A 20,111-nucleotide genomic window follows, 5' to 3' on the forward strand; every position below is an offset into this window, starting at 1 on the left:
TGTCGCGTTAACACGCTCTCGTGGTTCACTTTTCATAACTCCCAGAGAAATGTACTACGTCGAAAGAAGCAGCAGCGGCAGCGGCGTCGGAAGACGCGTAAATAATTACGTACCGAGTCGTGATAAAACTCCATCGTTTGAGAACAAATGTGACGAGTAAGTTTCGTTTAACTTCTTTCTATTTTTTATTTTTTTTTTTTTACAAATTGTATTATTACTATTATTTTAATTTTTCTGTAGCATTTCGTTGGAACGTCGTGCGGTTCGTATACTAGGTAGACGATACGCATTGACAGCTACGGAATTCAAATTCCTCGAAATTGGTATCAACGTGGGTCCACCGAGTTACGTGGAGATTGCCATAGGAGATCATCGAGGAAAGGAACTGATATTATCTCTCGAAACGTGGAAGGGACTCTACGAGCAACGTCGCAATATTCAAAATTTACTTCGGAACGACTCTAAAGATGACTACAATTTCATAAGCGTTGGACCGCTAACAGTGAGAGTTCGTACGATTAACGACATCAAACTCATAAGTCTCGAATCTTCAAACGTATGCTTGATGATGGTCGAATCGACGTTACATAGTATGTTCGATCTCGATCAATGCATAGATGTAACTTTTGATCGATTGGATAAAATTATCCAAACAGTTGATGTCAAATTTACGCAATTCTCCAATATCGCGTCCACTGTAATAAATCCGAAAGAAATATCAAATGTAATACGCGCGAGTGATGCTTTCAACAAGCATCAACTCGTCGATTGCGAACTGGCAGCTTTAGTTTTTAGTCCATAGTACGTAAGAAAAATATATATAAAACATAAATAAAGAGTATTAAGTCTAAATCATGACGTAATTTCTTCGCACGCATTTCCATCCACCCAATCCTTCAAAGAATACTTCTATTTATATTGTTTATTAACTGGTAATATATTGTATACTTGCGATAATACAGAGATGACAGAGAGAGAGATAAAAGGGAGAAAGAGAGAGGGATATTCAGAGATTGTTGGGAGCACAAAAGAAAAAATTTTTTTGTAACTGAACCTAAGGTTGAAAATGTGTTGTTATCTCGCTATGATTCACAGATTGCTCGAAAAGATCGGACCCCGAAATATCTCAAAAATGAGTTGTTATCTATGTATTTCCATCCGCCCAATCCTTCAAAGAATACTTCTATTTATATTGTTTATTAACTGGTAATATTGTATACTTGCGATAATACAGAGATGACAGAGAGAGAGATAAAAGGGATAAAGAGAGAAAGAGAGAGAAAGCGAGAGAGAGGGAGGGATAGAGAGAGACCCAAAATCTTCTTCAAAGGAATACCGCCATTTTTGTTTATACGTGCGTCCCCCGCCCCGCAGCCCCCGCGCCACCGAAATCCCCTCCGTCCCGCGTGACGTCATTCCCCGCGCCACCGAAAACCCCCTCCATCCTGCGTGACGTCATTCCCCCGCGCCGCTGAGATCCCCTCGCGCCTCACCCCGCCTGAAAGGACCTGGGTTAGAACCGGCCTAGTCCTAACTACTCCTAAATTTTTCCTTGTGTAAGTAATACAGCTAACAGTATTTTCCACATAACTCCTGAAATAAGCATTTCCGCACCTATGTCCATATAACATTTTTTCATCCTTCAGGTGTGAGGAATATCTCCTTAAATTTTTGAGATACCCTTTTAGAACACCCTGTATATTAACAATTATACACACACACGCACACGCACACACGCATGCACCCACACCCCCTCATGCACACAAACACACACACACACATAAACAAACACGCACGCGCGTGGGTGCGCAATGCATATAAATGTTGCGTACGTAAATAAAATACATTTTACTATATAATGTATTATATATATCTGCATTAAAAATTATTTTCACCTTTTTTATTATCTTTGCAATAAAAATATAAGCGTAAAAAGCAATATAAATTTGTAAGTAGGGATTAAATAGATCTTAATTTTAATGTTGTGTAGTGGCTCGACGGAAAGTGTTTGGTCTTACATAATGTACTATACTATGAGATGCAGAGTTCGGATCCGAATTTCTCGACAATTTTTTTTTATTTATTTAAATCTACCTTATGATCGAAACGTATTTGAAAAATGCAATTATATTATGAGCAAAGAAAAAGATGTGTAAACATTTCTTTTATTTTTATATCTAGTAAAAATAATAACTATTAATTTTACTACATTATAGATATGAAAGAAATATAATTTTTATACATCTTTTTCTTTGCTTATAATATAATTTCATTTTCCAAAAGCGTGCGATCATACGATAGATTTAAATAAATAAAACGACATTATCGAGAAACTCGGATCTGAACTCTCCATCTTATAGCATATAAGACCGAATGCTTTCCGTCGAGTCACTACACAACATTAAAATTGAAATCTATTTAATCGCTACTTATGTTATATATTTGTATTGATTTTTAAACATATTTTTATTGCAAAGGTAATAAAAAAGGAGAAAATAATTTTTAATGCAGATATATATAGTACATTATGTAGTAAAATGTATTTTATTTATGTACGCAACATTTAACGAAGATAACTATAAAAATATATACGATATAAATTATTTTATCTTAGAATAATTATCTTTCTTTCCGAAATCATTTTATCGAAGTTTACTTTAAATGTAATTGAAACATTAACTTCATAATACATTTATATATGGGACATAATAGTCATCCACAATTATGGACGTAGCAGAGACACACACCAAACATGGTGTTTTATCGTGCTATCGAAAGTGGATGTGGCCCTGTAGTTCCAAGCGGCTGTAAAATGGATGTAGAGGCGCTGCTGTACGAGACCGAAAAGTTATCGTAAGGAAAACGGCCAGATGGCCAGATGGGCTCTCAGGCTTCTCTCTGCCTATACATACGAAGCAATGACGTATATAACTAGACCAAGCATTCTCAGAGAGGGGTGAAGCCGGAAATTGGCAGTTTAAGACAGAGTGAGAACGTTGAACGGCATCTATGCTTTCCTTTTCTATCATACAAGAAGCAAATGGCCGTCCCAAAGCTGTCAACAGCTATATATAAGGTGGTACAGAAATAAAAATGGAATCGAAATTTTCATTTATCTTGATACATTATTGATATTAATACTATTTTATGCAGTATACACATGATCATAATACAAATATTGTTATATTTATAGTAATAAAATTGATTTTGATGCATAATCGATGCCACAAATACAGCAAACAGCCATTTTGTCCTTTTTTTAATGCAATATTTGTAATATTTTTTTCAAAAAGTTTATATATGTGTATATATTTTTACGTGTATTTTTACCAATTTTACTTATATACTGTTTCGCATGTCCAGTTTGCGTTTGTGTCATATCACGCCATATTGCTTTTGACAGTCTATAGAATAGAAAGAGAAAGCATAGAGGCCATTCAACGTTCTCTCTCTGTTTTAAACTGTCAATATCCAACTTCACTCCCCTCACCTATAAACTATATGAAAGCTTGGTCTAGTTATATACGTCATTGATACGAAGCAACGACATATATACATAGACCAAGCATTCCCCTGTTTTTACTATAGCAGCGAGTGACGCCAGATGTTGGCAGTTTGAGACTGAGAGAGATAGTTGATTTGCGTCTACTGCTTTCTCACTCTTGGCATGTATGACAGCAAGAGCTACTATACGCCATCTGCACCTAACCTTTTTTTCGCTGAATAAAGCGCTTAACTTTTGTAATCCGAAGCGATTCAATAACTATTAATAAAAAAGAAATATTAAGACAAAGAAAATATTTTCTTATTTATTAAAATATGGTTTTTTGCTGCATTTGTGGTGTGCACTTAAGACACAAATCAGATGGAATTCGGTTTCACAGGTAAAATCCATCTCCTATAAATATAATTTATATAAAGTTATATAATTATATAAAATTATGTATTATATAAAATTTTTATTAATTAATAATGTCTTTATAAAACTCATTCCTTAATTTATTCTAACTGTTTTTACATTTTTCTTTTATATCTTTTCCAAAATACATATAATAGAACTTTATTTTTATATTTATTTTAAGCATTTTTTATATTTCTTTCGTATATTTTACATTTTTTTACATAGTCTATAATTTATTTATAATTTCTTTTTCACATTTTTACATATTTACTCTTCTATATCAATTCTATATACTTAACCTATAATAACCTTAACAATACAAATATGGCGACTATTGACAGCATTCTAAGCTAGAGTGAGAAAGTAGTAGACGCAAAACAACTATCTCTCTCAGTCGCAAACTGCCAACTTCTGGCTTCACTTTTTAGAGAGAATGCTTGGTCTATGTATATATGTCGTTGATACGAAGTGAAAAGGGTGCCTTTACATGGGAGCGTCTGAGCGTCGAGTGTTAAAGCGTCGAAAAGTATGACATGCGCAGTGTGCCTAGTGATTTGATGCTGAAACGCTGGAGCAGTCAGTAAATTGCGGAATATTATCAATACAAAATGTCAGTTAATTATCGTTATCATCAATGGTTGTTAGAATACAGCAGCATTATCAACCATGAATGTAAGAAACAAAAAAAAGTTGAATTAATTGCAGCAATGTCAGCAATGATAAATATAATAAAAACAAACAATAAAATGAAGAAGAGGTTGTGGGTGTCAAAAATATTCACCGAAAGGCAGAGACACGGATTATATCACGCAACATTGCCCAATATAAGGCTGGAAGATCTGCGTTTCAAAAATTTTACAAGAATGACTACAACACAATTAGAAGACCTATTACCCATACAGCACAGGTAGATCCTGAGTATGTACTCAGTATATCGCAAACGTAGATTGTGTATATCCCACTAATATTCGATACACATACTATGATATTTTGAGAATGTACGGAGGATGTTCCTATGTCTGCCTTAGAAACCTACTCAGTATATACTCAGAATATTTCTTGGTATATTATGAGTATATTTTTAGAATATTTTAAGCATATTTTTACATTAATAAATTATATATGAATATAGAAGACAGTTGGACTATATGTAGAATAAAAAATAGATTCTTCGTGATGTAAAAAATAAATAAAAATGTGAAATTATTTACTTTATAAACAAAACTTCAGACAAAAATGTTATTTCTAATAGATGAATATAAAATGTTTGAAAAACACCTATTAGTGTTTATTAAATGATTCTTATTGAAATATTGATCTCGATAATTTATCTATGTACAATTATGTAAATACACTCGGTAATAGATGAAATACCTTAATAAATGCAGTAAATGGATTACTTCTCATTTTAATTTCAAATAATCTGTTTAATATTCTGAATTCCAACAAGGAATCCAGATTATTAGACAAATTACTTTAAATTAAGTCAGTTTATTTATTATAAATTAAACTGACTAAAAAGAAAAAAGAAGGAACTTTGGAATTCATGTTAGTACCAGTCCTTTATGTCCATTTCACCAAAAATTAAATACGAGTTTGGTGGCGCGCGTAGCGGCAAAATGAAGAAACACATGCAATATTATAGTATCCTGAAAATATACGAGAAAGAATATACTAATACGAGATATTCAATGTATATTCTGAGAATATATGAAAAATAATATACAACAAGAGATGTTATGGGATTATTCTCAGTATATTACATCTACGTATATTTACAGTATGAGTATAGAATATTCGAATGATATCATGTGCTGTGTGGGTATTAATAATAGGACATAATTTACAGAAACTTTATGTTGTACGTGAACCTATAAATGAAGAGCAACGTTTATTAGTGACTTTAAGGTACTTATAAACTTATATATACTTATAAAGTATGTTATTGTAAATAATGTGTAATATATGAAATCTCTCTGACAATATTAAATAGCAAAGTTTGTTTTATGATGTTTTTTTTTATGTATGTTGTTTATTTTTAAGATTAGATATGGAGCTGTAAAATAAAATATGCTTGCAATGAGTCATTATACGATTTATGATATATATTTTTTAATTTGTACACATGTGTGAAAAATGATATATACTTTCTATTTGTAGACACCGAACGTAAAAAGGACATCGCTTCAAAATGTTTCCAAAGTTTTTGTGAATTCGATCTTGCTGATCCACTGGGTTTCTTTCCTTCAGCCACTGCTTTACTAAACGTGTCTTTAAGTGATTTCCATCTTTTTTTAGCGTCCTCAGAACTGATATGACCTAATACATTTGTAAAAACATATTTTCAAAATACTTAATGTAACACCAATACTTTTATTTGATGATTCAAGTTTATGTGAAATAGATACCATTAAGAGCATTAGAAATTTCTTTCCATAATTCTGCAAGTTTGTGTCTACCACGAGCAGACAAAGGCAATGTATAATCATACAAAGGAGGTCTCTTTCTGACTTCTTCAATCAAGATTTCTTCTAATAATGATAAATTCTTGAACGTCGCCAGTAGATAAAATAAATGAAAGTAATTTAAATCGATCACACTGGCAATTTATTGATTGAAAATGTATCACAACGTTTCGACCATGGGTTTAGGTCCTTATCAAGTGAACTAAAATTATTACACATAATATAAACAGTAAATAAATTACAATAAAATGTGAACAAAAAATGGAAAAAATTATATACATACAGTATCTTAGGTAACTAATACATGGTGAGAAATAAAGAAATCACTGTGTCAAAATTCAGTCATGTCAACCTCTCGATCCAACACAAAGAGAAAGACTAAACCACCTTTATTAGTCTAACATAAATATTGTTTAAACTTTCAGTGTCCTTTTGTAAGTTAACAGTGTTGTCAAACTTTTTGATGAAAAACATTTCAGCAATTTCTCTCTTTCTCACATGTCTCTCATTGTGTAGAATAACCGGTGTTGACCAATCGAAGTCATGATTAAGTTCCAATTTATGTTTGCTAACCACAGAAAGATTGCTTTCGTGCAATTTAATGTTGTTGCAATGTTCTTTGACGCGAGTGCCTAAATGTCTTTTTATTTGGCCAATATATGACATATTACAATTTTTACAGTCTAACTTGTAAACAACTTCAGTCCTGCTATTAATAGGCAATCTATCTTTTCCACGTTTAATTAATGCATTCAGTTTATTAGGTACATTATAGACAACATTAAGACCCACATTTTTGAAAAGGCGACTAATCTCATCACTCAAGCCCTCCACAAACAGTAAAGAAATGTAAAAAGGTGTAGTCGCATTATCACATTCCATATTCATATTTACATTGTCGCGATGTTTTAAAAATTCTAGTCTTTTTTTAACGTAACGATTAATAATTTGAGTTGGAAAACAGTTGTTGTAAAGAATCTGTTTAATAATATCAAACGTTGTTACTAAACGTTGGAATTATATTGCTCCTAACACAAAATTTAACTTGTCTCAGTTTTTATACGCGATAGAAACGGTTTTGGATTCCACTAGTTTTTCGTTTAATGGACAGTTTTATGAACAGATTTTTGGTAGCCCTATGGGATCTCCCCTGTCACCTATTTTGGCAGATATCGTGATGGATGATTTAGAAACGCATTGCTTAAGTGTATTAGTGATGCGATGAGTCGAGTACTAGACTCGGTAAACTCGATTCTTAAAAGTATTCGATCAACTCGAGAATCGATCGCAATCAACTCGAGTCTGAAATTACGCGTACGAACCGAGTACCGAGTATCAAATGATGCGTTCCGAGTACTGAGTAACCAGCTATAAAGCGGCGACTACAATGAGATTTTAAGGCGTAAGACTTAAGAGATTGACCAATCACAGTCAAGTATGAAGAGAATACTCGACTGTGATTGGTCAATTTCTTAAGGCTTAGGGCTTAAATTACCTATTGTAGATTGAGATTTATCTTATATTATTATATGCTCTAAGAGAGATTTTCGTTCAAGAAAATCAAAGTGTTTTTTTCTCATTTCTTGTATTTAAAAATTATTTAATTAAAGTTGATAGCTTTATAACATGGAATAATTAACTTGTACTTTTATTTCTATTTGTTACTTTTATGTTTTTTGTTGCATGATAAAAAAACCATGCACTTACTATTATTAGTAGTTGACTAAAATTATAAAATATTCTAAAAGTTTTAGCGAAACAAATATTAAAATTGAAGCTCTCTACTTTTAGTTCCGCTACTGAAATCGATATTTAATGGTTCCGTACTCGAATATTAAGATTTTCAATTTCATCGAGCTTATCGAATCAATATTTTTTATCTAGTACTCAAAATAACTCGACTCGAGTCAAGACTCGATTCTTTTCTAAAATGAGTACGAGTTACTCGATTCTCAAAATAAGAAACTCGTCGCATCATTAAAGTTTATTGAGTTTTGATGTGCCGTTGTATTATAGATATGTTGATGACATTTTTACCATTGTTCCACGCTCAAAGATTGTCGAGATTATATCGACTTTCAATGATTATCATCAACGTTTGACATTTACACATGAAACTGAGTCTGATTCTCGTATTAGTTTTTTGGACACGACTGTTATTCGTTCGGTCGGCTTTTGACGGATTGGTACAGAAAACCTACTTCTAATAGATACATTAATTTTTATTCCAAGCATCCATTTAAATATAAAATGAACACCATTTATAATCTTGTTGACCGCGCTATTTTATTATCCGACGTTCGATTTTATTTTAAGAACATTGATATTATTAAACAGATTCTTTCCAACAACTGTTTTCCAACTCAAATTATTAATCGTTACGTTAAAAAAAGACTAGAATTTTTAAAACATCGCGACAATGTAAATATCAATATGGAATGTGATAATGCGACTACACCTTTTTATATTTCTTTACCGTTTGTGGAGGGCTTGAGTGATGAGATTAGTCGCCTTTTCAAAAATGTGGGTCTTAATGTTGTCTATAATGTACCTAATAAACTGAATGCATTAATTAAACGTGGAAAAGATAGATTGCCTATTAATAGCAGGACTGAAGTTGTTTACAAGTTAGACTGTAAAAATTGTAATATGTCATATATTGGCCAAACAAAAAGACATTTAGGCACTCGCGTCAAAGAACATTGCAACAACATTAAATTGCACGAAAGCAATCTTTCTGTGGTTAGCAAACATAAATTGGAACTTAATCATGACTTCGATTGGTCAACACCGGTTATTCTGCACAATGAGAGACACCCTGGCAAAAATGAGACGTTTGTTTGGCGTTTACATGAACGTGTGTGGAAGTTCGTCGAGAGTTTAAAAACGATTAGTAAAGAGTTTGTAGAACAAAAATTGCAACACTGCAACGTTTAAAAGACGTTTGTACGTTATAGCGTAAACGTAAACGTTTGAAAAGTCTGAGTAAACTCTGTACACGAAGATGTATCAACGTTTACTGAACGTACTCTGAAAAATGTTACCTCAGCATTGCAAAACTTTCATGTAACATTATATAAAGAGTTTGTAGAACAAAAATTGCAACACTGCAGCGTTTGATAAGCATTCAAAACCCAACAGCGTTATGTAAGTGCTCTTACAAAGTTTGAAAAGCATATAAACTCTCAGAAAACCCTCACTCAACGGTTGTTAACGCTTTATAAAGTTTCTTATTTTCGCCAGGGCATGTGAGAAAGAGAGAAATTGCTGAAATGTTTTTCATCAAAAAGTTTGGCAACACTGTTAACTTACAAAAGGACACTGAAAGTTTAAACAATATTTATGATAGACTAATAAAGGTGGTTTAGTCTTTCTCTTTGTGTTGGATCGAGAGGTTGACATGACTGAATTTTGACACAGTGATTTCTTTATTTCTCACCATGTATTAGTTACCTAAGATACTGTATGTATATAATTTTTTCCATTTTTTGTTCACATTTTATTGTAATTTATTTACTGTTTATATTATGTGTAATAATTTTAGTTCACTTGATAAGGACCAAAACCCATGGTCGAAACGTTGTGATACATTTTCAACCAATAAATTGCCAGTGTGGTCGATTTAAATTACTTTCATTTATTTCTTCTAATGTATTTTTGTCCAATGTTGTCGAACACGATATTGATTTTTGTGAATCATCGTTAACAATACAGCAATCATCTATATGTATACTGGATTTAGCTTCCACTCCCTTGTCTATTCGTGTTTCTTTTTTTTCAAATGATAAGCTCTTTGACTCAGTTTGTAGTAATACGAGTTGTTCTTTGTCATTATATATTATTTTTGCCAAATATTCTCCTTTTTCTGCAATATTATCATAGTATTAGTTACTACTTTAATCTTTGAATAAATGTATAAAAGTTATTTATCATATACTTTTATTAATTGTAGCTCTTACGATTAGTAGGATAAAACATCCTGGTCTCTTCATTGATTGTAATACTATGCCAATGTTTCACGCATTCGTGATTAAAAATATTGTTTCTATTGCTTTTCAACGTGCACACTCCATACGTTATATCCTATACAAAGGATACATTGTAATAAATAATATTCATGTTATATTTAGAAAATATATATTTTTACCAATTATTCTTTCTATGTTTGGTTATGTTGTAATACGCTGCTAATCGCGCAATTCTATAATATATATTGTATAATAATATCTATTATATATTATATATATTAATACATTTTCTGACGATATACTGTATTTCTACAATTATATTGGCTTCTCTCTGTATATTGTTAGAAATACAATTGGTCACACTGCATTATTTTGTCATGTTGGCAACCCTTTAATCAACGATTGAATTAATCGAAGTTTGGTCGAAGCGGGCCTAAGAGAGATAAAGACAGAGTGATAGTCTTTCCTTGTCAAGCCGCCGGTATATTACCACAGAAATTTCCCCCATATGTACGTTAGATCAGAGAGAAGAATGAGAGGTGTCACGGCCCGCTTTTAGGTGATCCCTGAAAGCGATACGCCCTCTGTGGACCTTGAAAACGTGCACCTAAACTACAAAGCCAAGGCGCACGAATGTTCTCAGAGGGTAACATATAAGGTGCACAATTTCTGGTTCTGTTCCGTGCTATGTGCACAAAATGTCGGTAGCACCAGTACTGTAGCAAGGTGCTCACGTATATCAAATAAATTTTAATATAAATGAGAAATGACGAATTTGCGATCCTCTCTCTCTCTCTCTCTATATATATATATATATATATATATATATATTTTTTTTTTTTTTTTTTTAATTATATGAATGCAATGAGCAGCGACATATTGTTTAAGAACAATCATGTTTTCTTTACATTAACTGATTCCTCTTATTATTCTGTGCATAAAATTATTAAAGTAAAATAATTGAAAAATGAACATTTTGTCAGATATTTTATAATTTATATAAAATTATGTCAACTTAAAGAATCAAATATTTCGTTAACTATTCAATGTGTGTGTGTGTGTGTGTGTGTGTGTGTGTGTGTAGCGTACACGGAAGTTATGTGAGCAAGCGAGAAGGTAATAAGAGAGAGCAAAATGGCAATAAGAGTGAGCGAGATAGCAATAGCACGAGCAACGAAGACTCGGAAATCGAGTGTTTCTTGCAGCCTGGCATACTATTTCTCTCTCGCTCGCTCCTATTACTATCTCGCTCGCTTCTGTTATTGTTTCACTCGCTCTTACGTACTCATGTATTGTCATGCTCATCTCGTTATCAAATCTGCCGCTGGCAAGCGGCCGATGACAAATTATGACAAATAAATAAGTTAATTATTTTAAGATATATTTATAAGGGTAAGGGAGTAATTTTAATGGAATAATGAAAATTTTGCGATTAAAATAACATCAAACACGGTATCAATCGGATAAACGTAGTTAAATATATAATCAAAATTTTTATTATCAAACCAATTAAAAATTATCCGATTTACGTCGTGTTTGATATCATTTTAATCACAAAAATCTCAATAATTCATTAAAATTACTTTCAAATGAATAAAATAAAAAATAGGAGTTTCAGTTTTTATTTTATAAGATGTTTACATTTTCGTGAATTGCGAATGGATAGAGGAAGCGAAGAAACCGATTGTAAGAGACTTCGGAACTCTTTGATGATAGGTCATCTCGCTCGTTCTCTACTCATGGTCTTACTTTCTTTGTCACACTTGACAATCGTGATAGATAGCTCGGAAAGATAAGCGGACCCAAGAATCGAGAGTGAGCGAAACAGTAACAAGAACGAGCGAGACAATAATAGGAGCGAGCAAGACAGTAATAGGAGCGAGCGAGACAGTAATAGGAGCGAGCGAGACAGTAATAGGTGCGAGCGAGAGGAAAATAATAGCGCGCAAGAAAATCCGATTCTCGAGCTCGAGTCTCGTTGCTCGTGCTATTTCTATCTCGTTCGCTCTTATTGTTATTTTACTTGTCCTTCTCGCTTCCTCACGTAACTTTCGCATTGCTTTTATACATACATACGTACATACATACGTACATACATACGTATATACCACACACACACACACACACACGCGCGCGCGCGCGCGTGTGTATATATATACATACATATATATATATATATATATATATATATATATATACATCTTTATTATTTAGAACTTTTATTCTTAAGAAATGTGTAGGATCTATATTGAAAATAATATCAAACTTTCTCTCTCTTTAAATATATAAATTATTTATTAATAGTCTGGTAAAAGATATCTTATTTTCAAGTATAGTCATATTATGAATAAATTTCTATATATTGTATATAGCTATTTTTAGTATAAATCTCTCTCTCTCTCTCTCTCTCTCTCTATATATATATATATATATATATATATATATATATATATATGTGGAGAAAGAGAGGCCACAAATCTTATTTACATTAAAGATGTAAACATAACTTGTCTTGCATTCATATTTTTGCAGTCATATTGCCGGCACTTTGTGCATATAACACGGAACAGAACCACAAATCGTGGACATAGCATGTTACCCTTTGAAAAGTTTCATGGACATGGCTATGTAGTTCAATGTCCACGTTTTATGGACATAGAGGCGCTTCAAATACGGGTTCCACCTAAATCAGGGGCATGGCCGCTCTCAGGCATTAGATATAAATCTAATAATATCCGCTAAAGCGTTATTTCTCCTTGAAAAAGTAATATTTTTCCATAAATTTTTTTGTAATATATTCCTTATAGAATGAAGTCGGGCGCTACAGAGCCAGATTTTGCATTTTGGCTCTTAAAAATTTATAATAAATAAAATACGCGAACTCTCGTACCTAGGTGCACCTGACCCGCTACTAGGCGCGCATCTGCCATTTATTAACAATTTTATTTTGATTTTTTATCCAAAAAATCGCTCTGTAGCGACCTGCTTGAGGTCCTACTGATTACAAATATCATAATTTTAATACGATTCTCTCTGTATTTTGACTAAAATAACGCTTTTGCGAATTGATAATTCCCGATTCTTCGCGGGAAATCACCACCGTCTCTCCAGCCGTCCCTTAGTCATATGATGTTTTTTGACACTAAAAACGAGCGTCAAGTGTCAAATGAAAACCTACCCTAAGGCTGCAATCGCATTAGCCAATCAGAATAAAGTAATTTTATTCTTTGTGTTCTGATTGGTCAATCGAATGCTTCGAAGCATTTCTAGCGTCTTGTCGACCGTACCATAAAGGTGCCTTTTCACGAGTCGCTGAAACCGATTGTTTGAGCGACAAAAATGATCACGTGACAACTTTTGTCGCTGAACTATTACAACGGTAATTTTTGTACATGAAAAGGGTAGCAGCGACAAAATTGAAAGTTGAGACAGATTTTGCGTTATTTGTGTAATCAGTTAAGACAGATTTTGCATTTTTTTTTATTTTCTTCATGCTCATCTTCCTCGAATAGATACATCTTTGCATCTTCATGGATTCTTTAAGAATTCTCGGTTCTGTCTGCAAGGTTATGTCTTTCTTGGTACACTAGTACACACAATCACACAGCGCGGCAGTAGTGTTGCACATAGCAATTGAGCGATAACACTTTTTCTCTCTTTGTAGTTGAATCAGTTCAAACTACAAAATTATAGCCGCTGGAATACGTGCGACAAATTTGTCGTTTTAATTGCTTATTTTAGCAGCACGTGAAATTGCACCTTAATGTAAAGAAACAAGGTGAAACATTCCCGACGCTGCGCATTTGTTCAATTTTTGAGCCAATCAGCGCGCGACCCATTTTGCAAAAAAAGCAATATGGCTGCTCCCGTCAATGTATTATTCGTCCTTTGATGCAACATATGCAGTAAGTAGTAAATATAATTAATAAAATAAAATATAATATAAACTAAATATAATTAGTGTTGAGACATCATATTGTTTGATATTTGCTTAATAATATGTATTATGATCATCAGGAATCATGCCGACTTGTTGCATCAAAAATTGTAAAAGTTGCACCGGTGGACCTACGAAAACGAAAGACATGAAATTTTTTCCATTTCCGCAAAATCCTGCATTAAAAAAGAAATGGCTTGAAACTTGTCACCGAGAAAAAGGAAATTTAAACGTGAACAGCGGTAAATTTCATTTAAAAAATACATTTGTTATAAATGTTTGAAATATTTAAAAGGGTGCATCCACAAGTACAACCGCTCACTGAGCGACTAAGTAGCAATTGAATGTGATTGGTTTCTATCCTCGAATTCACCAATCATGTTCGATTGCTACTTAGCCGCTCAGTGAGCGGTGTGAGCGGTTGTGCTTCTGGATGCACCCAAAATAACAATTTATCGAGTTTGATTTTAATCAGAGGTTTTTATCAGAGAGTTCAATGAATTAGAATCGTTCATACCCGCATATGACATACTCGTATCATATAAGTAACGGACCGCGTATCGAAAAAAATAAATAATTCCCTGCCAAGGGATATGTTAGCATGCTTAGTTCGAACAAGATCATACGTTCGATTAAGGCACATAAATTTAGAAATAAAAAGAAAGAGTACTGTTAAAAAAGACGAGAAAAAAACAAAACATATGTGCAATAAAGTTTATATTTAAATTGTTATTTTATTTAACTCTGCATTTTATTTAAAATCATTATCATATGTTATTAAATGTTATTTTAAATATAAATATCATTTTAAATCTAAAAGAATCACAAAAAAACGTTATTTTATTTATTCCTGTATTTTATTGTATTTCATTAAATATATATTTAAAATTTTACTACATTTTCATTCCTTGTAATCGAATTTCATCTTAAAGTGAGCGCCTGCAAAATGGGCCGCTTTCTGATTGGATCAATCGCCAAAGCTGCTGCCATTATCATAGACTTATACTAATAGACTGCGCAACCCAACGGCCGCGCTGTCGTCGGGACCAGAGAGAGAGAGCATGAGCGGTCGGGGCTCTGTCCTTGTCTAACGGTGCGAGTGGTGGGGATGACGATATCTCCTCCGAGTGAGGGAAGTCTATGGTCTTCACCGTTCCCACTCGCACCGTTAGACAAGGACAGAGCCCCGACCGCTCATGCTCTCTCTCTCTGGTCCCGACGACAGCGCGGCCGTTGGGTTGCGCAGTCTATTAGTATAAGTCTATGGCCATTATGCGCAATGCTTCACCTTGTTTTTTTACACCATGGACCGTACAATGACCGCATTCAGCGGACTCAACGGTTGGGCAACATTATTAGGTTTTCCGACGTTTGTAATTCAACTCTGATTGGACGGATCTGAAAGTAGAAACCAATCATGTTCGATATAGTTTTTACTTTCAGATCCGGCCAATCAGCATCGAAATACATCGGAAAATCTAGTAATATTGCCCAATTGTTGAATCCGCTGAATGCGGTCATTGTACGGTTCATGGCCGGTATTCATAGTCCGTTCCGTAGACCTTATAAGTATGGACTGGCAATTGCCTATAGTTTCTGTAGAGAAGCAGTGACCGGAGGAGGTTAGAGAGAGAAACATACTTTTTAGTACTTCTCTTTCTACAAGTGTCCGGAAGTATGCATTGCGCATGTCAGTTTTAAATAAGCTAGATTAAGTTTATAATATGATTTATCAAGAAATAAATGATTTACAACTTTTATAAAAAATATTATGCCAAAAATTGAATGTTATAACTTATTTTTATTACTCTGCAACAATAATAATATAAGTTTTTTGTTGTAAAATAAAATATATTTTAAAAATAGATATAAAAAATATCTGTAATTTAAATTATGTACATATATAAAGCATATATAATAGCATTTTCTTGAAAATTTAAATTAAATTATACTTTAATAATACCCACACAGCAAAATATATCATAGAGAGATCTAAGAGATATCTAAATATCAGAATATCTGATTTAAATAATGCTACTCAGATATGACTGGGATATCTATAAGATATCTTCCAGACTGCAAAAATGTATGATTTTTTCATCTGAGATATGATATCTGATCTTGCAACAAATCAGATAGAAAAGATTATATTTTCGTAAAAATATTATTAGAATATTTTGATAATTAAGATATCAGATATTCTGAAGATATCAGATATTCTGAAGATATTCAAGATATATCAGATATCAAGATATCTCAAATACAACAAAAATTTATTGACGAAATGCTATCTGATTTACGTCTGAGATATAGATTGCTGTGTGGGTATTTTTTCATCTAAAACCTACTTTATACTATTAAAAATAATTAATATAACATTATATATGTTGAGTTTATTATATTTTAAGATTTTTAGTATTTAAAAAATGTGTTTCTTCATAAAATTGGAAAATACTAAAAAATAAAATCTTAATCTTGTTTACATTAAGCAAATAAGTAGGATAGATAGAAATAAAAATACAATGTACAAAAATTATATTATTTTTTATTCGTGATTAAATAAAATTAACTTTGTTAATTTTTGTCTCTTTTTCTGTTCTTTGTCATACGTATTTCCTAAATGATGGAATCTTATATTAATGTAATGTTCTGTTATACATACAATTAATTGTTTTTTATGATTATTAAATGGTTCCTGAGAAAGAATATGATGATTTAAATTGAGAAATACATAAGGTAATACATTTTGTACAACTTTATTAATAATTACAGATTTCATATTTTTTTTTTAAATTTCATTTTGATATTCTCTAATAATTTTTTCTGCCCATGTACAAATATAATTAACATCTTTTGATGGTTTTATTAACATGCCTCTATTTTTTTTTAGTAATAATAAGTTTGTACTATCATTCGTTTCTAATTGTTTTTCGCATATTGTACATGATATTCTTTTCTTTATTTGTTTCACAACAAATCCAGCAATATAATTTGTGACATCTTCGACAAATGTACTTAAAACAGGAATAGCAGATATGTAATCATGATCATTTAAAACATTTGCATTTAAATCAATTTGTTCATTGTTATTAATAGTATTAATAACATTTTTATGTTTTGGAAGGAAAATAGGTAATATTGATGTCGTATCTAATATTGTGCAATTAGCATATGCTGATTCTGATACTTGATGGTGTACCAGCAACTTTTTATAAGCACTTTCAAATAAAACACTTGATGGATTACTATTAAATCCTCCACGACTTCGGATTGCACTAAAAAATGACTCCAAATGGTCTTGTAATAATTTATATGTAAGTAAATATTCAATATATTTTTTTGAGTATAAAGTTCGATATAATTCAAGTCCATTTTCTAAACTACAAACTATTCCAATAAACCCCGTACTTCTTGTTGAATGTATGATTTTTTTGCCAGTATTATCTTTTAAATTAGAAACATATGTTTTAAATAATGATACAAACTCTGCATATTTTTCAATTGTATTATTATTAATGGGTTGATTGAAGGGTTTTTTAGAAAATTTACTTCGACAGTTTAATATATCAAATGCTTGGTTCATTAATGAACAAAATTCTGCTGTAGCAAAAGCTCCTTTAAAACCATCATATTTTTTCTCCTCACAATATATTAATGCCTTGCTAACACTCTCGCTCAAAACTTGGACTGCTAAACGAACATTCATTTTCTCATTATAATAATTAATGTGACGTCCAGTTAATTTTGTGGCAGCTTTTAATCCTTCTGTTTTTTCTTTATTATAAAGTGCGATAATATAATCCCATTTTATTATGTCCCCTTTTTCATTTAAAAGAATTTTTTGTCACCAAAAGTATTTCTTATTAACTTTATAGCATGGGAAGGATCCAAAAAAATAAAAATATTGTTGTTACAGGATAACAAAAAGTATACAAAGAAGTGTTAAAGTCAAAAACAGCACCAAATTGTACATAGATTTATTAACAGGTGCTCCATCCAAAGTAATTGAATGTACATGACATCCTGTATCATATAATAACGATAAACAAGTAGTTAATAAATTTGCTCTTTCCATGGCATTTAAACTATTAATTAGAAAATATCCTAATGGTATTTTCCAGTGACTATTTAAAGCTACGGCAAGAAATACTAAAGCATTCTTAGCTAAATCTAATTCATCATGATCATAAGTAAAATCAGAACCTAAGTTGATAAAACCAGAATAATTGTGACCATCCCACTGAACATATTGTCTAATGGCCATCTCATCAATTACAACGTTAACAATAACAACTCTTTCTTGTACTTTTTGCCGAATGGAATTGAAAGATTCATGTGTAAATCCTGGTTTGCCAATTGATTCAAACCATTTTCGTATTGTACTCGCTAGGTAATAAGTTATTAAAAGATCTTCTGACGTAAGCATAAGCTCTAGCTGAATAAAAGTGTAAAGTGATAGCAAATCGTCTTAAATCTGAACTAAACGATGCTTTCTTGACTCCCGACAAATGTCTTTTCATTATCTCTGAAAGCGAATCTGATGTTGTCGTCTATATGTAGAAAATAGAAAAAATTAATATTTCTTAATAAAAAATTCCTTTTTTCCATTAATAATTAACAGTTATATTTAAAAAATAACTGTTAATTATCTATATATTAATTTTCTCAGTAAAAAATCCACAAAAAACTGCATTAAAATTTTAAACATTAAGTAGTAGTAAAATCTGAAAAACAGTTTCTATATAATTGATTATTTATTATTATATACACATTATATACATGGTAAAGTGTTTTTATTGTAAAGTAAAAATTTCGTCGAGAAACGTGTCGAGACTGAATTTCAACTTTAAGCACATTTTTCTCATTTTTTACGAATTTGATATTCTCGCACAAAATACCGGTGTTTTTTAAGGTATACACCTAACAGCACAGGAATTTCTGGAGTAACACATTACGCATGTGAATGCGCTAATGGGCTACGAACAATTGGATGCTGCTGTCATATTGCCGCAATTATATATTATTTATCTCATGCAAGATATTTAGCGAAAATTTTGAAACCAGCAGAAATACTGAGCGATCTGTTTAAAAAAACAAATAACATTCCAGTAATAGACAGTGATAGTGAAGAAGATTAAATAAATCGTAGGTGTAGTGAGAGACAAGGGGACTCACATTCGAAAAGCACCCCGATTTTACGGAAACATAGTGAGAGGCGAGGGGACTCACGTTAAAAAAGCCACCCCGATAAGGAGTTTAAAACCGTACTGCAACCTCCACGTGGTAAACTCTGGAAACTATAAAAATTAAAAAGTATACATATTATAGGCTAATTGCAGACGTACATATGTGCTATTAAAGTCACATTGAACACCCGCAACGCGGAATGGCACTGCACTGTGCTTAAGCCGGAGTGACGCGACGCTTACGATTTTCGTATTTTTAACTATGTTCCACCATTTTAAAAAATTTGAAAAAAATGTATGTTATAGTGGACACTTAAGAGAAATTTTCGTAAAAATTTCAAAATGGTACCTCTAAAATATCACCCTAAAAAAAAATATTCAAAAATTCAAAAATTTTTTTTTGGTGTTTTTTTTTGGCAAACATTTTGGAAATTTTTTTTGTTAATTAGTTTTATTAGTCTACATAACATATATTTTTTTCATCAAAATCGGTCAAGTGGTTTTCGAGAAAAATACATTTTTTGATTTTACTTTCTCCCTCCATAACTCCTAAAAAAATGAATTTTTTAAAATAATATTTGGTAGAAAGTTTTATCATATTGGTACTAACTTGTGACATTAATGTCAGCTCTGTATGATCAAGGGCAGATTTTA

At 31.9% G+C, this 20,111-nt stretch overlaps 3 protein-coding genes and 1 long non-coding RNA gene across 4 annotated transcripts in view; 2 read left to right on the forward strand and 2 right to left on the reverse strand.

Annotated features, from left to right (window-relative positions):
* Window positions 1-2,857, forward strand: LOC145968401 (uncharacterized). The gene is made up of 3 exons (XM_083093822.1): window positions 1-156; window positions 241-556; window positions 2,735-2,857. Exons 1-3 carry the CDS (start codon window positions 50-52, stop codon window positions 2,855-2,857), a joined length of 546 nt encoding a protein of 181 aa, XP_082949948.1. The 5' UTR covers window positions 1-49.
* A 1,004-nt stretch (window positions 2,858-3,861) lies between these two features.
* LOC145968402 (uncharacterized) lies at window positions 3,862-7,254 on the reverse strand. The gene is made up of 4 exons (XM_083093823.1): window positions 7,055-7,254; window positions 6,310-6,500; window positions 6,049-6,220; window positions 3,862-3,898 (listed from the first exon to the last, which is right to left on the reverse strand). The coding sequence occupies exons 1-4, from the start codon at window positions 7,252-7,254 to the stop codon at window positions 3,862-3,864; spliced, it is 600 nt and encodes a 199-aa protein (XP_082949949.1).
* Window positions 7,255-9,938: 2,684 nt separating this feature from the next.
* The window catches only part of LOC145968715 (uncharacterized), a 60,270-nt gene continuing 50,097 nt past the window's right edge, over window positions 9,939-20,111 (reverse strand). The window contains exons 7-8 of the mRNA XM_083094420.1: window positions 10,326-10,449; window positions 9,939-10,231 (exon numbers count right to left, since the gene is read on the reverse strand). Coding sequence (XP_082950546.1) covers window positions 10,412-10,449 — 38 coding nt within the window. The 3' untranslated portion in view covers window positions 9,939-10,231; window positions 10,326-10,411. The remainder of the gene's footprint in view (window positions 10,232-10,325; window positions 10,450-20,111) is intronic.
* LOC145968722 (uncharacterized) lies at window positions 17,156-18,562 on the forward strand. The gene is made up of 3 exons (XR_014437836.1): window positions 17,156-17,585; window positions 18,188-18,272; window positions 18,393-18,562. It is a non-coding gene; the product is annotated as an uncharacterized LOC145968722 (long non-coding RNA).

This window comes from Camponotus vicinus, unplaced genomic scaffold, assembly GCF_025532165.1.
Source record: "Camponotus vicinus isolate PSW18456_S1 unplaced genomic scaffold, iyCamVici1.0 SCAF_3, whole genome shotgun sequence".
NCBI classification, from domain to species: domain Eukaryota; kingdom Metazoa; phylum Arthropoda; class Insecta; order Hymenoptera; family Formicidae; genus Camponotus; species Camponotus vicinus.

What these genes read in the sequence shown, in the direction of transcription:
- LOC145968401 (XM_083093822.1), top strand. Translation starts at nt 50, where the DNA reads ATGTACTACGTCGAAAGAAGCAGCAGCGGCAGCGGCGTCGGAAGACGC. An exon ending in TTTGAGAACAAATGTGACGA is followed by an intron (nt 157 to 240) that starts GTAAGTTTCGTT and finishes ATTTTTCTGTAG; the next exon opens with CATTTCGTTGGAACGTCGTG. An exon ending in TAAGTCTCGAATCTTCAAAC is followed by an intron (nt 557 to 2,734) that starts GTATGCTTGATG and finishes TTATGGACGTAG; the next exon opens with CAGAGACACACACCAAACAT.
- LOC145968402 (XM_083093823.1), bottom strand. Translation starts at nt 7,254, where the DNA reads ATGAATATGGAATGTGATAATGCGACTACACCTTTTTACATTTCTTTA. An exon ending in AATTTCTAATGCTCTTAATG is followed by an intron (nt 6,221 to 6,309) that starts GTATCTATTTCA and finishes CAAATGTATTAG; the next exon opens with GTCATATCAGTTCTGAGGAC. An exon ending in TCGGTGTCTACAAATAGAAA is followed by an intron (nt 3,899 to 6,048) that starts GTATATATCATT and finishes TTATATTTATAG; the next exon opens with GAGATGGATTTTACCTGTGA.